Source organism: Vigna unguiculata, chromosome 8 (genome assembly GCF_037176805.1).
Source record: "Vigna unguiculata cultivar grain cowpea cultivar isolate G323 ecotype 2 chromosome 8, ASM3717680v1, whole genome shotgun sequence".
In the NCBI taxonomy this organism is placed as follows: domain Eukaryota; kingdom Viridiplantae; phylum Streptophyta; class Magnoliopsida; order Fabales; family Fabaceae; genus Vigna; species Vigna unguiculata.
Window position 1 is genome coordinate 636088 of NC_140799.1, and position 17652 is coordinate 653739.

Consider the following 17652-nt stretch of genomic DNA (forward strand, 5'->3'; position numbering starts at 1 on the left):
TTTTACATAAGATCAGTTATTAAAAACAAGGATATAATTAGCTTACTTTTTTAAAAAGAGCATATCAAACAAGTGATAAATTTTTGGCATTGAGTATTAAATTTTGATTCTGTAATTAAATGTTTAATTTAATAAAAAAATATTAGAGGGATTATGAAGAGTAGATTTAAATCCTGAGAGTTAGGTAAAAATGATGAGAATGTTTCAAAATTTTATGTGTGTAATAATTAGGGTGAAATATCAGACAAGAGGGGTCCATTATCGTAATTTCAGCATCATCGGGTGTTATAATTAAAAGTAAAAACCCTGAAACATTCCCAAGACGACGACGCATTAAAGCCAGAACCAGACCCAGATCGACCCACACAAACATTTTCTTTCTCTTCTATGGCTGTGTCTGATGCTGTAGTGAGTAACCTAACGGTGCTGTATGTGGCGGTGATCGTCTGCATCAAAGCGTACGGCTTCGTGTGCGGACGCAGCTTCGGCGGCGCCTTCGTCCTCCTCGTTTCCACTGCCACCGTCGCACTCATTCTCGTAGCCACGCTCACCTGGGACGTCTCTCGTAAGGCCACCTACGCCTTCGCCGCCGATCACTCTCCGCCGCCGTCTCCGCCGCACCACGCGCACGAGCCCTGCAAGGGTGGCATCTGCTGGCACGGCGTCGCCGTGCGCTCGCCGGCATCGCAGGTTCGCTTCCGACTCCCGCAGAATCTTCCTCACACAACTTTGTGATCAGTGAATCCCTCATCATCAACACACATGCCAACAGAAAAAAAAAAGGGGGTTTTGTTAATTACTTCTTCTTTTTACTTTTTCTCTTTTTTTTTTTTTGTTTTTTTACCTTTTTTTTTCTCAAGTTCATAAATATATATATATATATATATATATATATATATATATATATATATATATATATATATATATATATAGAGAGAGAGAGAGAGTTTTCTTTGTCTTTTTTATATTACTTTTCTTTTTTACCAAAAAAGACTTGTATATGTTGTGATATATAATGATGATATATAAATAGTGGTTGGAGGGTTTATGTGAATAAATGATGTATTTTTGTTAGTTAGTGTAATGGCATATAAAAAAGTTACTTTGATTTCTGCTGGTGTTTTTCTTCTGTATCGGAAATACTGCATTTCAAAATATTTAGATTGATTGAAAATTTTAATGAAATCTTTCAACCATTTTTTAGTTTCTCTTTGTTGAAGTAATGAAGTTATTTTTGTAAAATTGTTTTAGTACATATCGATGATAAGAGAAATTGGAGGACTTAAAATTCGGAAAAGTGTTTCAAAAAATAAATAATTTATGTCTGATTGGTTTCATGGAAAATTTGAAAGAAACATTATGATGACTATAATGTTATTAATTAAATTAATTAAATTTTAACTATACTAAATTCATTAGTTGGGTTTACAAAAGAATCAAAGTATAATATATAAGTAGTTCTTTGATGAAAAATTAATCGATGAAAAATATGCAAAATGGTGGTAATTTTAAATCAAATTGAGTTAGAAAACCAAATAGACTTATTCCTAAGTTTGAATTCAGTTTAAGTTGTAAAAATTCAATTGAACTCAAGTCGAGTATTGAATAAATGAATTTTTTATTGAGTTGAAAACATGAAGAAAAAATCAATTCAACTTAAGTGTAATTTTAATAAATTAAATATTTATCGAGTCAACTAAATTAGATGGTATTCTTACAACTGTGGAAAACTTAGTTTTTATGAAAAATACAAAAATATAGAACAATCTTAAGTAGAATTCTCTTTTGAGTTTTAATTTTTATTCATGAAAATTTAACTCTAGAGTCACGATGCTATTTATATGAGTTTATTGACTATCCCCTTGATGAATTATTTCTTGACACAAGACAAAATGTAGGAATGCATGTCGTTCGAATAATTTCGATACAGATCTTAATAATGTAATAAATTAATTGTTAATACAATTGAAGAGTTATTTGATCTAGTTTTTTAACCCGATTTGTTATTTATTATAATAAAAATTAAAATGGTTTTTGTTTTTAAATTATTTGAATTTTATTTTTTCCCTTGATAAACTGTTTCTTTTCATCTTTTCCCAGAAAACTAGTTTGTTCTTTATTTCATTCATATCATTTTTAACATGATATGTCGTGAAAAAGAGGTGATGAAAAAAAATTAAAAGAAAATGAAAAATAACAATATTTTAAAAAACTAAAAAAGTTAATATTTCAGGTCTAGTTAATAGACCCAAAGTTTTCACTAGCAAATTACTAAATAAAACTTTTTAAGAGCGGAAGTAAAAGAAAAAAAAAATATATTTTAGAAGCGAAAAGAAAAGAAAATGTCTAAACATGCTTTGGAGACCAAAATATTGAACCCAAATTCATATTTGTTTAATTAATAACTATGTTTCTCTGACTTTCAACTAAGTAACAGTATTGTATATACAGTTGATTCAGAAGTTGAACAAGACTGAAAAACTTAAATACATTTAACGGGTCACCATTCTATTAAGTGTGGCTAAGGTTTAAACCTCATAAATATAGAATAAAATAAGTAAATTAAAAAAATAAAAGAAGCTAAAATTTTAGTTTCTTTAACACTTAATCGTGCAAAATTTAACTACCAAAGGATAAAAGTATATCAATTGAATTTATAATCTTTTGTGTTATTTTTATTTTATTTTTTCAAAGAGAATTATATACATTAACCGATTGGCTGACCTTAAAGAAGCTTGATACTTTAAACCTATTTTTTAAACAAAATTGTTTAAACTGGTCCTTTTATTTTAAGTTTTGGAAATTAAAAAGTAATCTCACCTTTCTCCTTAAAAAATTACACTAAAATTATTGTTGATAGAGATATTACAACAATCGTGATAAAGCGAGTAATTAACAAACTGAACCTGAATAATTTACTAGCATCTTTTTTCATTTACGCCCTAATCTGTCCCAAAGGGAAAATTAAAAATTAGGTCACAGAAACTAAGAAAAGACTCTGAAATAATGGGTACAGATTTGGAAAGTGAGATTTAAGGTTGAGCAAAGCAGAAATTGGGGAGTGGGGAATAACAAATGTGATGTGATTGAGTATACTTAAGAGCAGGTGTTAAGCAGGAGTTGTATCGAGTTAGACTATTTTATGTAAGCGGATAAGTTTTGAACACAGTTTTCTCTATACAGGTTATTACTTGATAATAAATACTCACTAAAATCAACTAAATTTGTGACCATGTACTCAAGAACCACTCACTCAGTGAGAAACACGATACTATGCCTATAATTTCTTTGACATGTGAAAGACAAATTACAGCTAAATGCACCAAGCCTTGTGAGCTTGTACTGACTTTCTATGAAACTGCAGGAAAGAAAAAACAAAGAAAAAAAAAAAAACTAACTTTCCCCCTTTGCCAATCAATCTCATGAATCATATTAGATCCATCGTCCTCCACCTTTTATTGGGCTGGTTCTTCTCATGCTAAAGGATTCCAATGGATTGGCCTACCATTCACTATCAACTTAAAGTAATAATATAAGCATCAATCGGTAGCAGAATTATAAACAGATCAGATGAGAGGTAAGAGCGTAAATTAGAGCTATTTCCATGGCGGTTGCTGATGTTTGTAGCTACGCGGATAGGTTTCCCAGGCACCACCGTCTGGTTCCTTTCTTTTCAGACTAACCCCAGAATTAGAGGACTGTGGAAGGGTCCTTACATGCTCCTCAATAGCTCTGCCTTGAGCAGGAAAGAAAAATTGCCTTGCAGTCAACATGTCTCTGTTGGGGCCATCAATCGTGAAGCCGGAGTTTAGATCAAAGTTGGGATGTGAAGATCCAACGCCATTTAAACCAAGCTGCGTTCCGGTCATGCTTACGATAAATGGAGGCTGAGTATAAGATGAGAGGACGGTAGACGAAGATCCCCCAACCTGAGCCACAACTGGAGTTCCTCTCGAGTCTACCATGTACGGAACTGGGCCACCAGAGGGTCCGTACATGGCTGACGAAAAAGACAAAGCAGGCACTGATGTCAGTCCATTATACCCAAATGCATTTGAATGATTGTAGGATAGTGGGGGGCCCATTCCTAAAATGCCACCTGCTCCTGATAATGGAAGATCCATTGCTGGCTCAATAGCCTTGCCATTTGGTAGCGACAAGGTTTGAGGAACATATTCTCTTCTACCAACTTCCACCTTGGCACCCAAAATAGAGATAACAGGAGCACCCGGTTTAGACCGTTTATATGCTTCGGTAATCGAAGATGACTTACTATGCCCTTGGTCCACTAAATCTGTTTGAAAGTATGGTCTGTCATTCAAATCAATGTTCCGTACTGAAGGTTGCATTGATGACGATGAAGAAGCAGGTGATGGGCTCCAATAACCATTTCTTCCAGAAAAGGGTGGGCCCTCGATCCTCTGATTTGAAGGTTGGACATCATCATCACCAATACTGTTTAAATCCAATTCGACCTTGTTTGATCTTTTAGGACTAAGTTCCACAGATGATTGGCCAGAAGGAAGGCCTGAAGATTCACCAATTTGTTTTACCAATCCTTCTTCACCTTCAGCCACATTCAGATCAAAATCCAGGAAACAATGCCTCTCCTTGGAAAGCTCAGAGCTTCTACCAACAGAAACATTCTTCTCGCTATCAGAATTTTTACGAGGTGATGCAGGACGAAAGGCACTGGTAGCAGCTGATCCTTTCCATCCGTGGGTCCCCTCAAACTGCAAAGGGGCCATTGGTAACCCAGAAGACTGTGCAGGTTTTGAAGCAGAGACAACAGGTATTGGCATAGTAGGCATGGCATTTACAGAAACATCCATATCATCAGATCCAACATCTTCATTGAGATCAAAGGTACAAAGACTTTTCTCCGAACTACCTCCTGGGTCACGAGCTGCTTCAGTCACCTGCGAGGAGTCCATGTCATCTGGCCCGGCCTCAACATTATCTAAATCTGTCATATGTCCTACCTCTTCCGAACACACTTCAGCTGAGTTGCTTTGCCTGGATGATACTTCCTCAGGCAGGATACGAGTGACCTCATCCTTTCTCCCTAAAGAATCAAGGCTGCCTCTCCGCCTAATTCCACCTTCAGAGATTTTCTCTGAAGAGCTGGAAACTTCTCTCTCAACCTCCTGAGCAACTTGTCGGGCAACTTCTAAAGCATCAACCATGCCATACTCGAGCTCAATTTCACAACTCTTGCCAATAACATTAGGGCTTTTGGGACGATTTCGCCATTTAAAAGAATCAGAACCATTTGTGGTACAATTAGAACCATGGTCATTCCCTTCCTTTACAGGGCTGACACATTCTCTCTCAACTTCTTGGGCAACTAGTCGAGCAACTTCTAAAGCATCAACATTACCATATTCAACTTCCATGTCAGAACTCTTGTCAATAATGTTAGGGCTTCTGGGACCTTTGCCCTGATTAAAAGAATCAGAACCATTTGAAGTATCATCATCTTGATCAGACTCTTGGTCCTTGTTTTCCTTTACTGCTCTGATGTATTCTGATTTGGTGAAAGACATGTCAGTTTTTTCCAAGTTACTTCCAGTGACAGATAAGTCAGGCAACATTCTTGAACAACTGTCATCATCATTTTCTGATGCTTTGGGAAGCTGTGGATTGCTAGAACTTGTGGCTCTGAAATCATCCATCTCACTCATTCCATCAGATTCAGGCGTTCTCATGCTACCAGAAACACTTATTTTTGGACAAACAACATTTTCATTGCTTTCCACATTATGTTCTAAAGCAGGTTCTTCTTTCACAGATTCCAGTGCTTTTGCTTCAGTATTGCCAGTGGAAACAGGTTCAGGATCTGGCTTTGCGGATGCGGAAGAGATATCTGCTGATTTTAATTCTTCAGGAGGACCATTAACATCTTGATCTTGTTTTTCCTTTTTGGACAAGTCATTCAACTGTAAATCATCTTGCTGTCCTTTGAAACTGCCTTGTTTAGTAATAGGTAAGCTACAGGTCCCAGCCAATGTGGTCTCACATTCACTTACGGTAGCTTCTTGAGCAGAAGCCAAAACACTATCAACATGGCTTGATCTCTCTTTGACATCTTCACAGTCCAAACTTACAGAGGACTGGAGTGCATTATCAACACTCTGTGTCTGACTACTAGTAACTTTCTCTTGTAGCTGACTATTTGAGCCTCCCAATAGAGACTTCTCATCTCCAGCAAGTTGAGATGCATGATGATTGTCATTGCCAGCATCGTTCACACAAGATGGCTGGCCTTCCTCCCTGGCAATCTTATCACTCTCATTGTTGAGTCTATCTCGATCTGAATTATCATGAGGTTCAGCATCTCCAAGTCCACCTCCTTTCCATAGGTCAAATAATGCTCTTGCTCTATCCTGCACTTTAGAGCTGTGATGGCCAAGAAGGTTATTAACAGTGACCGAAATTCCAGATGAAATTGACTTTTCGCTGTCTAGATATAGTTTTTCAACTGCTCGTAACATTGCAGTTATTGATTCTTCAATGAAGCCATCATTTGTATTATCAGCACCCAAATTTTGCGCATCCTTTAACCATCTGTTTATGAACCAAAGTCCATCTAATTGAACAAAAAGATCAAGACAATCTTTATTCTCTGTAGCAGCAATAGTGCTTGCAACAGCAGCCCACTGCCTTGTCGCATCACCAGCATTTTTAACGACACAATCTTGCTCCTTCTTCATTACAGAGACTAACTCTTGCACTCGGGAAGGGGCCGTGAGGCCATCTTTCATTTCAGTCAACGTAAAGAAATCTTCAAGAGTCATACTGTTTCAAATAACCTTTATCAAAACATCAAGGCTGTCTTTTTGGTGTGCAAGAACTTCTCCCATTGGAAGAGGTTTATTGGGATTTCAGGAAAAATGCTTCACAAACATGCACTGCAAAATATAATAAAAAAAGTTAACACGCATGTCGAAAATGGAGACAATTATCTTAAAAGTTTAATACTTTCAAGGTATTTGAGGAGCTTCACACAGATTCATAACCAAAACCATAGCAAAAAAAATCCAACTGAACCTTTTTTACAGCAACAATATGGTAAATTTAGCTGAAAAAGAAAATGCACATACTTTTCAGTCTTATTTTCAGCTAACAATATACACAAGAAAAATTCCAGGGAATCTTACATAATCATTGATAAATAGACATTTATGGTTCCCTTCCCACCTTTACCGATAGGCTACTGTCATCTAATGTACTCTCTTTATTGGCTTTATCAACACATGCTCAAACCATCAAAAGATGAGATTCAACCATTTTTTCGAGGATGGATGCTACACCGACTTACTCTCTAATGCATTCAGTTCAACTCCTATCTACGTAGTATGGACATAAAATTCAACAAAGTTTTACACTGATAATTGACTACCTAAAACAACCGTCCTCTTTCATACAAGCTGGGAACTGGCCATGTAAAAACATTTGCAATAAAGATTGACAAAGGCAGAGTTATCATATCATAAAAATAAGATATAGAAAAAAAGAAAACACATACAACCGAGATAAAATTAATCACCACAAAAAAGAAATAAGAAAAGACCATTCCAGTGTACAAATCAAACAAATCAATCCTCATGTACAACATATCAAACAAATCCAAATTCTTTAAACCCGAATCATAATCGTATACCACCAAAATCAATCTATGAACCACAGTCTGACACAGACACGACACTAATAATAACAGATATTATTTTATGTTCACTTTTTCTAATGATAATGTGGCACAAAAAAAATATTGATATTATTTTGCAACAAAGAACTTGATCTCTTTACAGAATGCAGCCTTATTTTTTTGTTTGGGGTGTCATGGTACATTAGCTAACAAGATTCACAGATGATGCACATCCTTTTTAATGTTTGGGCCTGGATTTGGTTGGTGTTTACAGGGTGGGGTTGGCCTGGGTCGGGTCAGGTTTTACTTTTCTTTCTTTAATTTGGAATAATAATGGGTTTGGTCAAACAACCCAAACCCATTTTTTACTTGTTATCAAATTTCTTCTGCGTGCTCCAATTTTATGGTATTTGTCTTCCATGAGTCTATCATTTCCACCAACTGCTTCCGGTATAGCCGCCACACAAAAAGCAACAACCATGTATCACCACACCACTGCCATAGAATGGCAGCATTGATAAACCTGTGACCACCATTCGCCATGGCCACTTTTTCATCAAAGAACCTCAGACGTTTTTTAAAGTTATATGTTTTAAGCTGAATTTTCTAAACAAGTGTCAAGGAGATGTGCGAGCAGGAAACATGTCTGACGTTGCAAAAGTTCAAACAAGAGGTGTTCATACTTCATAAATATCATTGACTTTGGTCGTCTAAAAGCAATAAATAAACAACCTTTTTATGGAATTAACTATCAATCCGTGTGCTGACAGATTCACCTATGCAAATCATTTACTAATACCAACTACTCAATACCAACAAAAAAATAAGGCTGCATTCTATAAGATACGAAGATACTGGAATTTGTTGACAGCAATCATAGAGCAATTTTACAGAGAAATTTATAGTAAGTAGCATAATATTCAATAAATATATGGTACGTCCAAGCAGTTTGGACATTTTTCAAGCCTATAACTGACAGAAAGAAAAGTAGCAAGAGACACTTCTGACTCATATATAACTCTAGACAGGAAACCTAAGAAAAACCCTTATAGTGACAGGAGAGAATCCATTTAACATTTATCTCGTCAAACTCAAAAGTGAAGGCTGGCCAACTGCAAACTTTTGGTTATATTAACAAACTTATGCATTATCGCTACACATATACGATTGCATCAATTGCCCCATCACCATATCCATTTTATTTTTCATAAAAACAATGTTTATAACCTTTTCCAATCAGGAATAACTTGAATAGCAACAACTTATCAAGAACAAGTTGCTGTCAGCTGTGATGCAGTGAAAGACACAAAACAGTTTGATGTAATTTCCACACTTTACAACCTTTCTAAGCCTAAATTCAACTTTATATGCAAACTAATTATGGATAACATTTTTAACAAAAAAAGGATGATTGAAACCATAATAATTGCTTCCTAAAATCCAAACTAGTGTATAAAATCAACCTCAAGACTTACAGTAAAGTAAATAAACAACAAAACATGGCACTTCGCACGAACTGCTATTTGGAGTTCCATTTATGATCAAAATCCCATGTTACAATTCTTAGACTAACGTGTATTTGCTCAAAAGTTCATAAATCAGCTGGGACCTCCGACAAAAAATAGAATAATGTTAACCAGAGGAAAAAGATCTATAGCCGCCATATTTAGCAAACTTGAATATGTACTCAAAAAACATAGTACACCAGTAATATTTAAAAATTTCACATAATTTCAGCAAAGATAAGAAAAATGTGCTGCTACAACTACTCATACTAGTAGAAAATTTTCCACATGAATAACGTTGGATCAGCAATTCAGAGTAATATTGTAGAAGATAGAACAAACCTATGAGCCATCACTTACAAACTGCCTACTCTAAATAATAATGGTTAAATCAGGTCATATCTTAAAGAGTGATAAAATAGCTAAACCTAAATCTATCAAGAATAAGATTACCAGTCACGTCAAGGACGGGTATAAAGTCACAGTTAATAATAATAAGCTGTAGCTTTCCAATAACGATCACTGGATCGATATTATTTCATCATTGCAACGGCCCATTATGAACTAAAATCATAACCCACCAAGTAAATGCAAATTAATTTAACAAGTTCTGATTAAGAACAAATGCACTCCGATATAATAACAGCATAAAAGAGAAGGGCAGAAAAAAAGAACACTAATCCGTAATTTGAACAAATAGTAGCATATAGATTCTCCCTCCCCAGGCATAGACACCAGAATTGTAAAACCCTAAATTCGGCGTTTTATAGAATATAAGGAAAACCCTAATAATTAAAAAAAAAATTACATGGGCGTCGAACTGTAAAGAGGAATAAAGTTAATAAGTAGCATGTCATAACAAAAACAGGGAGATAAGTTACGGAAAACGTGATGAATCCCTGATAAAGGAACATGGAATAAATGCGAGAGAAGCGAATTGAGCAGAGAGAACAAAATAAAATAAAATAAAAAAGCGAGAGAGGTTTACGTTTTGGCTGGTGAATCGAATCGAAACCCTAGCTCAGGTTGGGCGTGGAAAAGGAGGAGCTCCGCCGCGAGGGGTTGGCGAGAATTTTCGAATGTTCGGTGCGAAGGGTGGGAATTGGGGTTTTGCGGGTGGTGCTTGGTGCTCTCGGGAGAGAGAGTTTCGTTTGTGACTTCTGCGAACTTTCAAAGCGGAAGGGAATATGAGGAAGCAACGTTTTACTTCTTCGAAATATTTGGTGCAGATTTGTTTTTCGTTTTTTCTTTTTCTTTTTTTCTTTGAAGTTGTTCTATTGGTGCGAAGGTTGGACAGTAACACGTGCCACGCCAGAAGTTGTTAGGAGCGACTGGGACCAGGATAACAACATGGACTTTAAAGCCGTTTTCTTCCAATTTTCCTGTAAAAGAAAAAAATTCCAATTTTTATATAATTAACTAGTTTTAAATTCTTTTTTTGTTTTTTTTTTTATATTTATATATATATATATATTATATTAAAAGAGAATTTAGAGATTAAAAAGAAGAAATAATAAATATTTAAATTAGGATTAATTTTAAGTAGATAGATAGATAAATAAAAAGGTAAATTAACTTTTTTAAATTTTGTGACAGTAAAACCAATATGAGTAAGGTAAATTAATAATTTTAAATAATTGAAGAACTATTTTTTAAAACACATATCATCAAAATAAATTGGAATAATAAAGTAAAACTAGTTTTTAAATATCTTATTCCCTTCTAACTGCTCAGTTAATAAAATATTTCATTAAATAAGTTGGAAGTGTTTACTAAACCAGTGAATAAATTAATGGATAAATAGGAGATGTTATAAAGTAATTATCTATGTCGATATACAAAGAAGATACATATATTTTGTTTTTGTTTGTATACATAATTTTTATTTTTATTTTATCTTTTTTTATATATATAATTATTAACTGATTCTTTTAAAATATAATTGTTAACTATTTTATTATAAGTAATTAATATTTTGAGGTATTTTGTATAAAACTGTTACGATTATAATTTGTACTCCATTAGAGTTGTAGTTTGTACTACTAACATTTAGGTATTTTTTTTCTTATATATTAACTTAATCAATTTATATATATTATTAACTTATAATATAATATAAATATTTAAAAAAATCAGACACACAAGTGTGATAATACATATATTTACATTAATATAAAAAAATGTTTTTCTTTTTAAAAAATATATTGTTATATAATTTTGATTTTAAATTTTTAAAATAATTATTTTATTACATTTCTAATATTTTTATTAATTTTTTAAACTTTGAATACTTTTTATTTAGATAAATTATTTTATTTAAATGAGTCAATTTAACAAATATTATATTAAAAATTATTATATAAATTGTTATTATATTAATTTTGTATTACTTATTTCAATTTGTAATATTAGTTTTTTTATTGGAATTTAAAAAAAAATATAATCCAAAAAATACTATAAACAATATAATATTTAACTATCTTCAAATAATTGAACTATGTGGAATGAATAAAAAAAATAAAAAAATAAACTAACTATTTGACGGAACACTAGCATGCCTGATCAAAACTAGTCAAACCAACCTGTTTTATCATTTCTAGTGCAAATTAATTAAATAAGTTTGTATCTGATTTATTGGTTAGCAATATACTAATTTGAATTTAATAATCAATATATATATATATATATATATATATATATATATATATATATATATATACTTTTCACTACCATCGTTAGCGATTATTCGTGTTATTTAGAAAAACATAACATAAGAATTATAGTCTAATTACACTATGATAAGTTATACTCCATTATACTATATTACATAAGAATTATATTGGGTAAAATTGCATGGTGTAGAATTAATTATTATTGTACAAAGTGTTAGTTGATTAACATTATTATCAACAATAATTAGCAACAAATTTACCAAATGAAGTAAAAGCAATTTTGTATCTCACCCATTTTGGAAAAAGACAAAAGTTCAATTAGTCACAAAAGGATTTGCTTACTCCTGTAAACTATGTCACCATTTGTCAAAAAAAAAAAATTATTATGATTCATATCTTTCATTCTCATAGAAAAAATTAGATAACCACTGGTCAATTAATTTCTTTATATGTTGACCCCTTAGAAAAAAGGCAAATTATGTTTTGACCAAAAAAATTAGACAAAATTAACAAAGTTGTTATAAATAAAATTAAAATAGATTTTTTTTTGTCTAAATTAGTATTTTGTGTCAAAAAGAATTTTTGTTAAATTATCATTTTTCTTAAAAAAAGAAGTATAATATAAAGACTCCTTCTACACTGTATATATATATATATATATATATATATATATATATATATATATATATATATATATATATATATATATTCTGGGTGAGAAATTGAGGTTTAAATTTCAGTTCTGTAATGAAAAGATATTCTCGGTGTAGGGAGTGCTTTGCATTTTGCAATCTATGAATAATAGTATTAACTATAAGTTACTTTTACTTAATCTGCATAAACAAGGTGAACACAACTTAAACATCACTGAAATTATTATTATATGAGTGTGTAACTCATAAGATAGTGTGAAGTCTCTGGTGTGATTCTGTCTATAAACAATAGAACAACACTTCCTATTTTCTCAGTGACCCAAAGATTCATCAAGTTTGATAGGTTTCATCCAAACCTTATCAAAAGAAAGAGTGCTTGCTTTACAGAATTATTATGTACTTTGGACATTTTGTGAATGCAATGCCATCATCATCATGGAGTTCTCCACTGAAGCTCAATTTGAATCCTTCCATTTCTTGAGTCAATAAGATGATACTTCTCGTTGATTCTCTTGTTGGTAACAACATCAGACAATTTTATATCCACGTAACCCAAACTTTCCTGATTAATAAACAAGGTTCAATCAAAACCATTTCAAGTGGATGAAAATGAAAAATCCTGAACAATTTGTTTACCTTAGGATGCAGAAGGCCAAGCTTTGAGGACACACTTTGCACTTCAACATATAGTCTCTCATTAGAGGGAGGTTCCTCAAGCATAAACTGAAACGACTCACCCCATCTTGGATCTCTGTTTTTCTTTACATGCTGTATAGTTTTGTCACCAGAAAATAGTCAAATTTTCACAGGAATATAAACTGTAAGAGAAACAGATGCAACAATCATTGAGAGGTGTTTGTTTATTTATAATAGTAGACTTTCAGTAAGAAGATACCTTAGTTCTTCTCTCTTCTCCTTTAAATAGCAACCGTGCAAACGGATTTGTGTGGTGTTTTCCTTCAACATCTTCAGCTTCATGGACAGTGATAACAAGTAAACCACCACTTGCAGGTGTTCCTTCTGGAGCTTTTTCTATTGCATTGGAATCTTCTGCATTGTGAGGTAACTCATCCTCCTTAAAGGGTTTGTACAGAACTTCTACAGTGAGTTGTCCACGTGACTTTTCATTCTCAGGATCATTAGGGTCCAAGGTCTTGAGTAAATTTAGAGTCATCACTTTTGGTTCATCAGGAGTAATCTCTTTCAATGGAATCACATTCATACCCATCTTTTCATGCTTCCCAATCTGTGCAAAATAGAATGACAAAATAATGCCTGAAAAAATGAGTAATGGGAAAGTGTCTTCCTATGCAATGAAAATGTTCTTCAGTCACATTTTATGAAAGTGTCCTAAAAGAAGTTTGAGATACTAGAATTGCATCTTAAGATACTATTACTATTACCTGCTCCCAGTCATAAACAATTAGCTCCAAGACCTGAGATTCTGGATCTTTGACAACTATACTGAATTCCTCATTCCATTCTGGATTCAAATTCTTGTATTTCACGGTTGTTTTCTTTGAAGGAAGTTTCTCTTCTGTGAGTTTGAGTTTCACATAAGGGTCTGATGCCCCTAGTATGTCTTTCTTTTTAAGCTTCTCTGCCCCCACAACTTTCACATGAAGAATTCCAACTGGCAATTTCATGGCCCTGATCACAGACCAAGAAATATTAGCTAGTTCAACACTAACTTACACAGGCTTGATGAAAGGATGAAAGAGTACATACTTTGTTGGATCCATTATTTGAACCTCTAATGCCTTTGGCCATAGATACATTTTTGCAACTTGATCTTTGATGATTTCCTAAAAGGAAAACATTGAGGAAGAGAAATCAGTACTAAAACTTGTTGAGGTATGTAAAGTTTATAGGCAATCAAAGTGCTATATGCTTACCTGGACAATCCTATAAAGACCAGGAATAGACATTACATCAGCTCCAAGAAGTTTTAGTCCAAAATCAACATGAGGCTTCAATCAAGAGATTCAAGTTAACAAAGAGAAATAAAAGGCAAACATATCACAATGTTTTGAGTCTAAGTCTCGTATTGAATATAAATGACAAAATTATACATCATATAAGAAAAAAGGTTCATAAATCTATTGTTTTGAGGTTTTGGATTAAAACTGGCGTGGATTAGACTCACGTCACATATATTATGGGAAAAGAATAAATAAACCCATCTCAGAACATAATTGTAAAGATGAATGGAGTTTAACATCATACACACCTTCTCCATGAGAGACACGTAAATATTGGCAAAACATGGGAAACTTGGAACCAGAGGCTTCAGAGTTATACGTGGAGAAGCAAATACTTGCAGATCAACAACCTGAGATTATTTAGAAGCATAAATACTCTGTATTAGGTGAAAACATTTGAAAACTTTTACAACTGCAACACAATTTAAACCATATACTCTATTTTCAAAAGTCATGAAGTAAAAATATATACCTGCACTGTGGCTCGAAGCCCAAATGCTTTAACTACAACAGTAATATTAGGATTCCCAGCCCACTTCACTGATGGTTCCATGATCAACTCCTTTTCATCAGTAGTGTAGACTTTCATTCCTGGCATATATTCAGATGAAAATTAGCATCAATCAATCTAAACTTCTTCTATTACCTGAAAGAGTAATGAAGGATCAGCTTAAAAAAATATATGGAACCATGAAAATTGGGACAGTGTGATTTCATTTTGCAGTTCAAGCAATATCAGTAACACTGTGCAGACCAGAATCATAGCCTTACACAATAGCAGCTTCACATGCATAATACTCATGTGATGTGGAAAGAGAAAGAGATGAACCTTGAAAAGTTGGTGGCAGACAACCCAAGTTAAGTTCTTCAAATTCAACTGAGTCAATTTTGTACTTAGGAATTTGCTCAGCAATAATGGGCTTTGCTATAGTCCTTGCAGTCTTGCAAATTGCCTATGAAGATTGAATTGTAGGTACTCTTACAAAATTTCTAAACAAAGTAGTTGCACAAACACTACAATCATGAGAGAAATTTCAAAAATCAATAAAAAGTGTGCATAGGTACCTTGTCCAGATAAGGCCACATATACTCAATAAATTTGTTAAGCCAATCAAGCTGCAAACATGAAAATACTATCAATTTTCTGTAGAACATACAATGCATTTCTGGTTCCAAGGATAAACACTTGTACATAAGGCATATAACTGTAAAGAATAACATACACGGTCATAGTCTGGATTTTTAACCCAAGAGGGTATCTCTGGAAACATCTGTTGTAGAGCTTTGGGATCTACCTCAACCAAGGGTTGAATTATTGGATCCTGAAATCAGGCATACCATAATTTGAAATGTGAGATAAAATTAGGAGAAGAAATTTCCCTACAGTTCTTATTTAGCATAAAACATATAAGGTAAAGCAGGAGTATTTCAAAACAATGTTTTTTAGTTCCCTGAAAAATAACTCATCTAATTTCAATTTCTCCACTGAGGAGTTTCAGCATTCTCAGAAATTCCTCTCAGTGTTCTAACTTTAGGAAGTATTGCAGCAGAAAGTTTACATGAAAAAATGGGATAAACAAAATTTATCTTAGAGAAAAGCAATTTTAGTTGCATTCAGAACAACCATTACATTTTACTTAAGGTAGAACCTCCATGAAAACACACTTCACCTACAATTAATGTCATAACATCATGGTTCAGGCTAAGATCATACTCAGAAAAAAACCAAGATCAGACATAATTCCTATTCCATGAAGAAGGAAGACATTCTGCTTTTATCAAAGGAATAATCTACAGTATCATGCCCCTGCCAATGCTTATGCTAACAAATAAACAAAAACAAAATAGAGAGAAACAACGAACAAGAGAAACAGACAAAGAAAAAAGAAAAAACTGAACCTTAACATCAGTTGGCTGGAAGTATATGAACATATAGTAGCCAATCACTAGCCCAATTGAAGTTCCCACTCCAAATCCTAAAGAAGTTGTTATAGTGCTCAAAATTCCCATCTTTAATATCTTTGTCTACCACAGAAAATTTCTCTCTGCTACAATGTGGAAAACAAGAACAGAGGGAAGAGAGTTAAGTTGCTTCCATAACCAAAGGGGAACCATCCAAATCAAGAAATGCTTTCAGTGAGTGCCCTCCTATTGTTGTGGATGAGTATATTCATTTTGAGTGCCAATGAAAAAATGAGTGGAAAAGACAAAGAAGTTGAATTTCTTAATGTTATGATACAAGTGCAATAAAGAGGATTGAAACAAGTGGCCAATAAAGACCTTGTTCAACTCCCACTTGATCCACACAACAGTTGTTGATAAAGAAACTTGTAACCGCGTTAGATGGCACATAGTGTCGGTAAGGTCTATTCCTTCAGATTTTTTCAAATACTACCAAGTTTTCAACAGCGTAGATGTTAACTTTGATGATAATAATGATCCAACAGTGAACCATGTTCCTCAGAAACAGAAACAAATGCCTTAAAGTGGTGCAATAAAGTCAGGTCCCACATCGCTTTGTATTTTGTTTGGCTTTTCGATATTTCAGAAACGGATAAAAGTGATGTTTCACGTTATCTTCATACCCCGTTAATCAATATTCCAAAAGTAACCGTTTAATAAAAATAGACGTTTTCAATATTTTAGAAACATAAAAGGTGCCTTTTAATTGTAGAATTATGTTTTATAAGATTTTGTTTTAAATTTGAAGTGGAATAATCTAATTATATTAAATGTCAACATCTCTTCGATTTTTTTCCCTTCTAAAATTTATCACTTATTCATTTCTTCCTTGCAAATCTAAAAGACAAAAGAAGAAAAATTATTGTGACAATTTCCTAAATCTCAAATTCAAACGTTGACCAAGCTTTCTATTTAATTTTTGTTTTTGTTAGAGGATAAAGCAACATTTTATTCTTGAGTACTTTATATAAAAAAGGAATAATGAAAAATAATAATAATGCTTTATAAAACTAAAAGTTAAATCCATCTTGTAAATAAGTTTATTTTACAAATGTCTTGACCAATCATAGCATGAAATGTGAAAGTTTCCTCATTGGTCATTACTGTCCTTGTCAGTTTTAATGGCAACCACAAGCAAAGTTAATGGGTCCAACTTTTCAAAGATAAAAGGTTTTAATAAAAAAAATTTCCATTTCAGAATATTCATCTTAAAATAGATTTTACATTTAA

The 17652-nt window shown here is 33.1% G+C and overlaps 3 protein-coding genes across 3 annotated transcripts; 1 reads left to right on the plus strand and 2 right to left on the minus strand.

Moving 5' to 3' along the window:
- Nucleotides 1-276: 276 nt before the first annotated feature.
- LOC114195267 (uncharacterized) lies at nucleotides 277-1078 on the plus strand. The gene has a single exon (XM_028085672.2). It carries the CDS (start codon nucleotides 388-390, stop codon nucleotides 733-735), a length of 348 nt encoding a protein of 115 aa, XP_027941473.1. The 5' UTR covers nucleotides 277-387; the 3' UTR covers nucleotides 736-1078.
- Nucleotides 1079-3257: 2179 nt separating this feature from the next.
- LOC114193738 (uncharacterized) lies at nucleotides 3258-10394 on the minus strand. The gene is made up of 2 exons (XM_028083652.2): nucleotides 10142-10394; nucleotides 3258-6911 (listed from the first exon to the last, which is right to left on the minus strand). Exon 2 carries the CDS (start codon nucleotides 6795-6797, stop codon nucleotides 3597-3599), a length of 3201 nt encoding a protein of 1066 aa, XP_027939453.1. The 5' UTR covers nucleotides 6798-6911; nucleotides 10142-10394; the 3' UTR covers nucleotides 3258-3596.
- A 2278-nt stretch (nucleotides 10395-12672) lies between these two features.
- Nucleotides 12673-16690, minus strand: LOC114195294 (synaptotagmin-2-like). The gene is made up of 12 exons (XM_028085714.2): nucleotides 16360-16690; nucleotides 15684-15782; nucleotides 15526-15576; nucleotides 15290-15413; nucleotides 14933-15051; nucleotides 14709-14810; nucleotides 14374-14448; nucleotides 14207-14283; nucleotides 13882-14128; nucleotides 13374-13724; nucleotides 13115-13246; nucleotides 12673-13040 (listed from the first exon to the last, which is right to left on the minus strand). Exons 1-12 carry the CDS (start codon nucleotides 16468-16470, stop codon nucleotides 12912-12914), a joined length of 1617 nt encoding a protein of 538 aa, XP_027941515.1. The 5' UTR covers nucleotides 16471-16690; the 3' UTR covers nucleotides 12673-12911.
- Between the last annotated feature and the right edge of the window lie 962 nt (nucleotides 16691-17652).